This window comes from Nicotiana attenuata, chromosome 1 (genome assembly GCF_001879085.1).
Source record: "Nicotiana attenuata strain UT chromosome 1, NIATTr2, whole genome shotgun sequence".
NCBI classification, from domain to species: Eukaryota; Viridiplantae; Streptophyta; class Magnoliopsida; order Solanales; family Solanaceae; genus Nicotiana; species Nicotiana attenuata.
Window position 1 is genome coordinate 30,067,729 of NC_031989.1, and position 11,735 is coordinate 30,079,463.

Genomic DNA, 11,735 nt, shown 5'->3' on the forward strand with positions numbered 1-11,735 from the left:
TATTACGATTAGTAAATCTAGCAAAATCCTGTTAATTATCTTTCAATATTATCTTGTCGTAGAACCAAGTAGCAACACTTCGTTTTTCATTTCCTATTCTCAATTTAGTTTACAAACCAGAATAAAAAGTTTCCCCAAAAGAGGTCATGTCAAAGATTGCAACTTAGTTTAACAAAAACAGATAATATTCAATACAAACGAAACAGTTTTTTCTTAAATAAAGACTGCATGAATACTCAAACTCTTTTGCTTCAGAAGTTGCATATAAGCAGTATCATTTGGAATTTTTTTTTTTTTTTTTTAAATATACAATGAGGATTGTTTTATCAACTTTGACTTGCAGAATGTCATTATATCAGCAAGCATTAAGAAGAATACTTACATTATCTTCTCTAATCAATGATCAGGTAAAGTCCTGCAGATACGGAACAAAAGAGTAGACGTTGAGTTTGAAGTGCAAAAACTTCACTTGGACAACGACAAGCGACCAATGCTAATGCAATATGAAATTGAATCCAGATAACAAAGTACATAAACAACAGCAATCCCCCAAAATAAGGTATTGTACACTTTTAATCAGTCTGTAGAAAGAGTATACAAAACAACTTTTGTCAAAAAAAGTACAATGCTTTAGAAGAGCCAAGTCAAGGAGATAAATTTGCTACTTCATCTTCAATTACAGAGAGCACTGCTGTTGTCAATGCTTCTCAAATTCAGAATATCCAACTTAAAAGAGAACAGCCAACTGCACCATCAGGGACGCTAATACAGAAGAGCAGAAATATCGTCCTCAATAAATTAATAATTTCGGTCCTGGCTCTGAATACATCTCGTATAGCACCAAGTTAGCTATACCAAAGGCAATATATAGGCCGTAGCTGGCTGCTGCACCCTAACAAGAGTTGAAGTAACAAAAGCAGCCTCTCCCCAGTATCTCTGCATCTTGAATGAGAGGGCCATGATTATGCCTACCAAGCAAAGCCTCTACATACTTGTGAGAAGAAACCCAAGTAAACAAATTTGCTACAGCAAGCAAGCGTGTTATTTCACTAGTTCTCTTGCTCGCCAGGACGACGATATGGCAAGTATCTGTGGTCTTTCGAAGCATTCTTGCGCCTTTTCTTCTCAATGTATGCTTCCAGTTTGCCAGATGCCTTGAGTTCTTTGTATTTCTCTACAAGTTTGCGCTTCCGAATTTCAGATTTTTTGAGGTAATAAGGTTGTTTCCCTTGCTTAGCAGCTTCTCTCTCTTTCTTCTTGTGCTCAGAAAGAATCTCTCTCTCAGTGTGCTTCACTCCTGCTGATTTCAATTGTTTGTCAATCCAAGCAATGCGATTTTTCAGTTCATTGACCTCTTCTTGATCATTTGATTTCCTCATTTGTTTCTTCAGATCCTCTTTTTCTGCTGGAAGATCATCCTCATAAAGAAAATTATATCTCTTCTTGAACCCTTCTTCGTTGAGCTGACCGCATAAAGACTCAAAGCGAGGGTCACGAGTAACTTTTTTAGGAACTTGGATGATTTCCCTAAATCTGCTCACTGGCTTCTTGCTACTCATCTCTACTGGCCTGTTCTTGTTTGCTCGGCCACTTTTTCCCTCCAAATTGAACTTCCTATACACTGTATCCGACCCATCGGATCGTGCTCTCTGCAATTCCTCAAAAGTCACATCAGCAAGCTCCTCCTCTAACTCCTTTTCCTCCTCATCTTCGGACGAAGATTCATGTTCGTCAGAGTCAGCAAATTTGATTTTAATTGACCTTGCAACAGCTGCCTTGTCTTTTCTCATTTCAACAATTTGATTCCCTTCAAGAAAAAGAACTTGAGAACGTTGCTGCATAGAGATGGAGGGGCGTAAGCATACAACACAAACCCTAAAGGGTGTTGGAATACTAGCTAACTTTGGAAAACATGACTAAGATACGAGTAAGCACTTAAATCTGAGTCAATTAATTTTTATTTTGATGGTGTTTGGTCCAGCTTGCAACACCTTCAGAGGTGGATGCATTCAACTGAACCCAACTTTTTGACAGAGAACATAGATATACATGTGAAAACCCATTAAAATTTTAACAAACATTAAATTATGAAACCCACAATTTCAAAATACACTCAGTCAGTTCTAAGAAATTTAAAGGTTGAACTCATTAAGTTTAAATCATCGATCCACCTCTGAGCACCTAGCTCAACTAGTCCACCAAGCAGCCTACTACCTCCCACAAGCAGCAAGTCTAGACCTGCCCACAAGAGTGTTGTAACTAAAGATAGTAAACTTGATATCTCCAAGTTATTACTCCTACCGTCCAGGACTTTAAACTCTAATAATTCAACAGCTAGGATTCATTTAAAAAGGAGAAAAACTAAGCTTTTCAAAAGAAATAAGAATTGAGAAAAAAAACAAGATTTTATATCATAGTAAACAAAGGCATGGTTTTCCTATCTTCAAAAGTATAAATGTCCCATGCGCACAATACCTAAACCACCCCCCCCCCACCCACCACCACCACCACCACCACCACCCCCAAAAAAAAGGACTAGCACTCGTCTTGCTAATTCAGCTAATACAAATAAGGGTTAAGGCAAAAAAGGCAATAAAGAACAAGGAACACATATACACATTTTAATGAAACAAAAATTAATTGAAAGAGGCGAGCAAGTTCTTTAACTTAGCATCTTCAGTGAGAGCCTAAACATTAAGTGTATTGAAAAAGCCATGCTGAAATTCATAGAGCCTATCTTCTCAACAGGAAAAACTGAAGTCTAGAATTATTAACCCACATCGTCGAATGGTATGAAAGAAACTACACACTATCGTAGTCATGGTTTTATAAAGAAATTCCAGAACATTGTTCAAACGACATGCATTAAATTTGCTAAAGATATGATATCTAATGAACACAGTCAAAGAAACTAACAGCACACCAAGAATAGCAACCAAATCACAAACATATTCAAAAGAGCTAAAGAAAAAGATCACAGACCTTTGTGCGGCAGTGAACGGGGACTTTTAGGCTTCAGATATACTTTGCGAGATTAAACAGATCTCGGCTAAGACCGAAAATAAAAAGAGATCCGAAGAAAAGTCTCCAACGTTATTCTTCTCAAAGAAAGCGATGAACAGTGGAGATTAAAAAGTAAAAGCAGCACGAATTATGAATTTGTATCAGTATTCTTGACCGTGTAGATGAGACTCCAAAGAGGTCCCCGTCTGAGAGCATGAGACTCCATTTATTGGGCTAAAGCGGAGAATTTCGTTTGGACCTAGTGGTGGGAGAGGTTTGGTTGGCTGGGCCTGAATTATTGGGCTTGGTGTTTTGGGCTTGAACTTATTAGAAGTTTCTGGTGGCTTTGGTTATATTTAAGGAATTGGATGCAAGACTTGGGCTTAAATGACCGAATTCCAGTTTTACTTAGAAATATCTTTAGGCTTTCTTGTATTATAATTGAGGAAAAGGTAAAATTTTCATGTGGTGCCATGTTTTGCGCCACTTATTAAATATCTACTCATTTCTATAAAAAAAAAAATTTAACTAATATTCAATTTTTTAGTAACTTCAGATACATATATTTTTCTCTTTTTTTTCATTGCTACTTTCTTCTTCTTTCTTTTTAGGGTTTCTTGTTCGTTTTAGTTGCAAAATGAGTTTGTTAAATTTGTTGTTCTTTTAACAAATTGATGATTGAAATTTATCCTTTAGGATATTTGAAAGTTATATTTCAAATTTGAGCGCATTTGGGTGTTGAATCGTGTGTTGGATTGTTCAAATTCAAAGAACAAATTTATGTTTCAAAACTTCAAATTTTGAATCTGAGGAAATTATCCTTTTAAAGTTGTCCGTACAATATTTGAATATGTTATGTTGGATCGGCCTTTTAGTTACAAGCAAAAAATTAAAGCATTTTTTCTATTTTCTAGGTTAGAAGAGGAATTGGAACATGAGAAGCAAAGATTTGATGTTGTTCGAAGTTTTAGTTGTTTTGGAATGATGTTCAGATTACTGTTACTGCTATTGTCTTTTTGGAAGCTGAATATAATATGCAAATGCTTAACCTTTCAATTGTTTGAACAGCATATACCGTTTGGAGTTCATGTTTTGCGCAAATTGCTAACTATGTTTTGATGCTTTAATGCATGATATCATTTTGAAGACAATATTTAGTTTACTTGGTTCTTGTTTTCTATATCATGTGTTGTTTAATTTTTTTAAAACAGATGGTGATGGAATTATTATCAATTCACTGTTACTGATTAACTTATTGAAAGAAAAAACTATTTAATCCATATACACATGATTCGACAACAACATTTATTTATAAAATAGTCATTATTTCAACTTCAATTTATAGCAAAAACTAGTTACCTATATAACTTCATCTAACAACTAAAACTAGTAATACATATGGCAACTATATCACTAAGTTGCAAGCTAGATGATCTGAACCACCACCAAAGGATGTGGTGCAGTGGATGGGATTGCTCTTCCCTTAACCAGAGGTCTCGAGTTCGAGCCCTGGGTATAGAAAAATCCTTGGTAGGGAGCGCTTCCCCCCGAAAGGGGCCCTACGCGGCGCGAATCTGGATATAGTCGGGCTCCAATGCGGGTACCGGACACCGGGTGGGAAACAAAAAAAAAAAAAAAAAAAAAAAAGAGATGATGTGAACCGTCGATGGCAAATGTCGTCAATTTCATAGTCACTAAAACTTCTTCTTCATTTTCTCAAACTCAACTTCCATCTTACATATAAAAATCCAATTAGGCTTCAACTTCTCATTCTTTCTCAATTAATACGGGGATAAGGGGATCACGACTATAGATCTTGACCTTTTCAAAATAAGAATAACTTCAGCTAAACATATATAAAGCAGCACTATATAGACAAAATGTGTTCTCAAGTGGGTTCCAACTATTAATTTTATTTAGAGTCTGTTTGGAAAGTCACCTTGTAATTGGAATTGGTGTAATTACTAGGGTAGTAATTACACAGCCTAATAATTACACAGTTGTGTAATTACGGTCGCATGTTTGTTTGTCATAGTGTAATTACAGTGTAATTACAAGTTTACTATTTGGTTGCACAAGTGTAATTACACAGTTAGATTAAATTTTAAATTAAATAATTATCAAAACTAAAAATTAATATAATAAATATATACCTATAAGATTTTATAAGTATAAATGATAATATATTTGGTATTTAAAATGTATATTTTTTTCGTGAATATACATTAATTAATAATCATATATTTATAACTAATATTGTTAAAATAATTTTTATATATATTTTAAATTAATAATATTTAGCTTAGATACTTACAAAAACTAAATAAAATATACATTTTGTAAGAACATCATGGAATTCATGTTTGATAAAATAAATTAATATTTATAAATATAGTGTCATAACATTATTCAAATATTTGACTAACTAATCTACCAATTCTAACTAAAAAATGAACAACATGCGATGTAAGTCAATACTACAAAACAAGTAAATTGGAACCATGAATATAACACAATCTCAAAAATTCAAAAAAATAAATAGTTTAACTTATGTCAAATTCCAACATAATAATAGTAAGTCCCACTGCAACTTAAGATAGGAAACATGATAAGTTTATAACCACATTTAGCAACGAAGTTCCACTTTAATTGCATCACTCATTATATGCCAAGTTTATTAATGACTCATCATTTCTAATATTAGGAGGTGTAGTTTCAAAAAATAGAATAATAAAATAAATAAAAAATAAATTATAAGCAATTACATGAAACCACAGAAGTAAAGATAGAGAAATAAAAGATAAATAATGTACAAAGAAAATATATTTTAAAATTTCAAAAGAAATCAAAAGGTAAAAATAAATTAAAAAATAAATCAAAATAAAAAGGAAAGAAGTTAAAAAGCAACATTGTAATTACACAGTGTAATTATCACCAATTCTCACCTCCCCCTTGAGAATTGGAGAGTGTAATTACACCCCTCCAATTACCCCCAATTCCATGCTGACCAAGTAATTACTTGGCCAAACAAACATGTCAAACTGTATAATTACACCGAATCACACCCAAATCCAATTCCAATGTGGCTTTCCAAACAGGCTCTTAAAAAAACCAGGTGACTGAAGTAGGTACATATCGTAGAACATTACTCCCCAAGTTCATAGTCCATGGTGCAAAAAAATTCATATGTCAAGCTAAAAGAGCAAAAATAATCATGTTAAAAAAGTAAGTAGCTTGTAAACAAAAATAATCAGACATAGACTAAAAGAGAGATCATATATTTTTCTTATTTTTGACCATAAGGTTATGAAACAAAAGGTTTGAATTCTTAAAAAAGTTCAAAGGAAAGAACTACAAATTGGTAAGAAACGATAGCTTCAAGAGCTTTATGCAGCTACTTGTATAAGAACAAAATCACATGAATTGGTTGCAAGAATTTGAATGCAAAAAATTAACAATGTGTCGCTTTAACAAATCTCTAGAGGAATATACAATATCACTTGTTTTATGCTTTTTTCAGTCGAACTTCGATTCTGGATTATTCCGTCCTTCCACTCACTAGACTCATAGTTTCTACATTAGAAAGGGTCGAGTTCAATTTTTAGGGATTTTGGGAGGCTTGTCTGTGAATTGTGAGACCTATGTAATCTAGAGCTACGAGGGATCGGTATGGAGACGTCTGTATTTATCCTCCAGAGGCTACAGAGTTAGGAAAAACTTCACATCTATTCTTTCCTGTCGTGCGGTTTGGTTTCTCAATGCTAATTGAATTACTACTCTGTTCTTTCGCAAATGCCGAGTGTTATACCCCATTTTAATCGGGTCAAATTAGAGTATGATATATTAGCGATTTTGAGGTTTAATTAATTTTAAGAGAGTCGCCACCTAACTATTTTAAGGTGAATTAGGACACCATCTTTTATCTAAATAACGCTAAAGTTAACTCTATTTATATAGTCTACTTAACCTTTAAGACTATGGGTAAGGGTTCTAATTAATCTTATAGAGAAGGTATAGGTTAATTAATTAAAAAGCTAAGATTATGTAAAAAAGATTCAAGTACATATACACATAGGTTAAAATATTCGTTATATTGGCTTGAATAAGGCTTTCAAAACAGTGAGTAATCCTCAATTTGTTTTGAATAAAACACGTTAAGTTAAGAGAAAATCTTTAAACTTAACTAACAAGAAGCTCAAGAATATATTTGGATTAAACAATAATTTATCAAAAAATGTTCAGATTTGAACTCAAAAACTTACTTGATCTCAAATGATTAATTACAGAAGAGCTCGTCTAAACTGAAAAAATGGACACAAAGGCCTAATGATACTTAACGCTCGTTTTGGATGAAAATGTATATCAACCGGTTAACCTTATATTCAAGGAAAACAATCTCGTACTTTATGGAAAATCTTAAAGATAGATTAAGACTTAAAAGAATGTTCTACATGTGTATTTACCAAAACACTCGGCTAGACTCAGAAAAATCTAACTTAATGTCGTTAGAAACTCACTTGACGAGAAGTTTTTGGAAGTATCATTTTAAGTCAAACTGATTTTATATTCTTACATATAAATGTTGCATTTTATGTGATTAAAATAGTACCAAATTGATAATAAGAGTAAAGATTTTATATAACTAAGCATACTATACTAACACAAATTCTAACATATAATTCCAGAAATTGGAGATAAATTCAATTCACACAGGTCAAATAGCTGAATGATAAGGAAAAAAAGAAATGAAACGCCATAGGCGTCCCCAAGCATTTTGCTTGTTTTCTTGCTATCGTGTACATTCTGAGGAGGACGGTATGGGATGTGATGACTCTATGCTCGGGTAGTGTGGAGTCTCGAGTGAGACTCCGTTTTTGCTCCAAGTGCATATACAAAGACAAACAAAAAATAAGAATTAGAAAATGGAATCTGATTCTTTATACTAGATAAGATATAAATAAAGAGGTAAAGACTCATAATATAATTCATCTACAAGATGAAACGCTCCACATAACACTGTTTTCGTCAAGAAGAAATATGAGATTTATATTCTATAGCTCTAACATCAAGGTTCAATATTTAACTTATGGCAAAACTTTATTCCATGAAAAAAATATTATGACTAAGTGACAATGTCTATCTTATACTATTCAATTACAAAAGCTAGTCAGCTATTTTGTTCAGAAATATCACAACAATGGACCAATAAGCCAAATACCCATTTTCCTTATCCAAAAGCAAATTCGGTTATTTCGAGAACTTAGAACATGACGTCTATCACAAAGGCAACAATCAAATATATCCAATATACATCAATTTTAAGATAACTAATGTATAAGAAGGAAATGTCGGATTCATGGACAAGGTATCTAGTATCGCATCGGCAGTAACATATTTAAGATTCAAACACTTCATACTTAGACAGAGGAAAACATATTGAGAAGCTGACGGAGCTTATAGGCATAATCTTTAAGTCATTAGAAAAAGAGAATTATACATGGATTCTAAAATCTCATTGATAATACGAATCCCATGGTCATTCCTAGAAGCAAAGTAAGTTTCTTTCTTTAAATAAGCTTGCAACATGAAGAAAAGAGTGACTCAGGCTAAACAAAATAAATCAGTTAGCCAAGCATAGGTTATAGCAGTAAAGTATGAGTCCTACGATATCTAAATTTGACTAATCCTAGAGTTACATTTTCTGTTACTTGAAAACAACAAAAGGAGATGTATTAGCACTTCAAACAAAACGTGTCTCTTTTCTGATGTTTAGAATAAGCAATCATTTACATATTAATATTACCTCGTTTAATTACATTAGCAAATTATTATACTCATACGCAGCTTATACATGAATTTTACAAAAAAAAAAATTCTAACTCATTGCTAAAATAAAGTAATCATTTAAACTACATAACTAGAAAGTTATTTTTTCTAGCATAGTGCTTTCTATGGCATTTAAACTAGAAGAGCAGCAAACTCAGAATCATATGAACACGAAAAGACCACAATAATCATAGAGTTAACTCAGAGGAAGAAAATTTTAGCTAATAAATACACGCTGGATAAAATTTGAAACTGGTTACTTTGATCAAAGAAATATGCAGATGGTAACACCTTAAAGGAAAAAGCCAATATTAAGAACTACATACTATCATCAGCTATCTATTCATATAAAGACTTAGTCGAACTCTTTACTTTCATTTAAATTTTATTCAAACAGGATACCTAAGTTCATGATTTCTACACACCAATCAACTCTAAATCACAATTCACACACATAATAAAATACAGTTCATTCAAACAAACGTACAATCATTTCAGATATTTAAAGAAGAAGAAAAAAAAATATTTCAGTTACTGACCTTTTGCGGTGCAGGAACTGGGGCGTGGATATTGCCGTCACTAGTAGAACTTCGCCAAACCGCTCGGCCTAGTTACGAAAATCTCCGTCACAGTTGAAAACCAACAGAGATCCCAAAGAGTAAGTTTTGAATTTTCTTCTAAAAGAAAGAATTAGAAACAGTAGCTATTTGAGGGCTATAGGCGGTAGGTTCCGGTTCTCCCCAAATTGCTACTAACGCAGATATTTATAGGAGATGAATTAGGGTTCCTCTGGGGTTAGTTTGGGCGGGATTCTTGAAGGGTTAGGGTTTCAAACGGATCAAGAACCGTTTGAAATGACGTGTAGAAGAAAGAAAAAGGACGATATGGGCAGGAGAAGCAGGGATTCGGTTGCTAAAATTGTGAAATCTTGGAGGAAACAAAAAGAGAACCCTTTTTTACCTTTGTCAACTTCATTGTAAATGGTAAATGAATTTTGAATTCTTCCATCAAATTGCTTTGAGTTTGCAGAAAGTTTCCTTGGAATGGCCATACAAATTTCTGATTACAAATTATGAGAGTCAAATTTTGCTAAGAAGAAAGAAGGAGCCAAAACTCTTCTGCCATGGCAGAGAAAAGAGACGCTACTTTTCTTTGGAAGAGGGAAAGAGATGGAAACCCTAGCAAATTTGATTTTAATTTTAGAAATAAATCCAACCGTTGGATTAGATGCATCTAATGTCTGAGATTAATCTTGATATAAGTAAATAAGGTATAATAAAATAAATAAAGCAAGAATTTATTTGGAATTCTCTAGAAGATAGAAGAAATGATATTGACCATTAATTTAAAATGGACTAGATCTGATGAATCCATGTGGCAAGGTGTGGGGTCAAAGTGTGAAGGGATGAGGAGAGCATGTGCTAGGAGTGTGTTGGTCATGGGATTTGTACCATTGGCGCCTATGTGGCGCTGATGTGGAGGCTTATGTGGTGCTTATGTGGAGTCCATGTAGATGAAAGAGTTAGGTAGATGGGCTGGCGGGTATGGGCTATTTTGGTTGATTTATGGGGTCTAAAAATCTGAAAATGTGTTATAAAATTGGCCCCATTTTAAATAACATTAAACTTTACCAAGATGATCTAATTTACATTTAAAAGTCCTTTTCACTTTAAATTTTACTATGCTTCCATAATTCTAATAATTTATAATAAAATATATTATATTATATTACTGTAAAAATTAATATCTAGTGTGTATGCATTTATATATAGAATAAGAAGTAAAAAAGTAAAATATAGTTGGGCAAATAATATTTGTATTAATTATTACGATGCATTAGCATTAAATAATAATATGATAGTGACTAAGTAACTAAAATAACAATAACGATATAATTACAATAAATAAATATACTAAATTATATTAAGGTTAATAGTTATATTTTATTTTAAAAATCTTGAGGCTAGAAAATATAACAAATGTTTTGGATAAAAATATGTAAAATATATTTAGTAAAATATTAAGAAGTAGGAAGTATAGAGAAATTGCTTATGATAAAGGAGGGCCAAAATTGGTTGTCAACACCGAGAACACGCGCTTCCTCATCCACTGATCAGCATCCCGAGCCCCCAGCAGCAGCTCCCACAAGGGGCAGAGGGCGAGGGCGAGGCCGTGCTAGAGGCCGAAGCAGGGGCAGAGCTCAGCCCGGAGCAGCAACACCAGTGGCGGAGCCTCAAGTTGAGTTTGACGAGGTGGTTCCGGCCCAGGCAGTTCCGGTGGGCCCAGCTCAGGTCCCAGAGGGATTTATTGCTACCCCAGTACTCCAGGATGCTCTGGTCGGTCTAGTGGGCCTTATGGAGAGTGTCACCCGGGTAGGCTTGCTTCCTATAGCACCAGTCGTCTCTCATGCTAGGGGAGGAGCCCAGACTCCCGCTACCCACACTCCAGAGCAGATGGCTCCCCAGTTCCAGACTCCAGCAGCTCAGCCAGTTGGAGCAGTTCAGCCGGGTGTGGTAGCTCAGACCGGTGATGGAGCAGCTATGTCTGCTGACGCCTTGTGGAGATTGGACAGGTTCACCAAGCTCTTCACTACCACTTTCAGCGGTGCATCATCTGAGGATCCCCAGGATTATTTCGGCAGCTGTCATGAGGTTCTCAGGAACATGGGGATAGTGAAGACCAATGGGGTCGACTTTGCTACTTTTCGCTTATCTGGATCCGCCAAGACTTGGTGGAGAGATTATTGCTTGGCTAGGACAGCTGGGTCACCAGCTTTGACTTGGGATCACTTTTCTCAGTTGTTTTTGGAGAAGTTTCTTCCTATCACTCAAAGAGAGATCTATCGGAGGCAGTTTGAGTGTCTTCAGCTGGGTACTATGACTGTTACTCAGTACGAGACCAGGTTT

The 11,735-nt window shown here is 34.3% G+C and overlaps 1 protein-coding gene across 2 annotated transcripts; it reads right to left on the reverse strand.

The window, feature by feature from the left end:
• LOC109223699 (ribosomal RNA processing protein 36 homolog) lies at nucleotides 483-3,193 on the reverse strand. 2 transcript variants are annotated; one of them, XM_019388109.1, is made up of 2 exons: nucleotides 2,983-3,193; nucleotides 483-1,807 (listed from the first exon to the last, which is right to left on the reverse strand). In XM_019388109.1, the coding sequence occupies exon 2, from the start codon at nucleotides 1,788-1,790 to the stop codon at nucleotides 1,050-1,052; it is 741 nt and encodes a 246-aa protein (XP_019243654.1). In that variant the 5' UTR covers nucleotides 1,791-1,807; nucleotides 2,983-3,193; the 3' UTR covers nucleotides 483-1,049. The 2 variants fall into 2 exon arrangements, with proteins under 2 accessions (XP_019243654.1, XP_019243647.1); XM_019388102.1 differs by having other exon boundaries at nucleotides 483-1,835.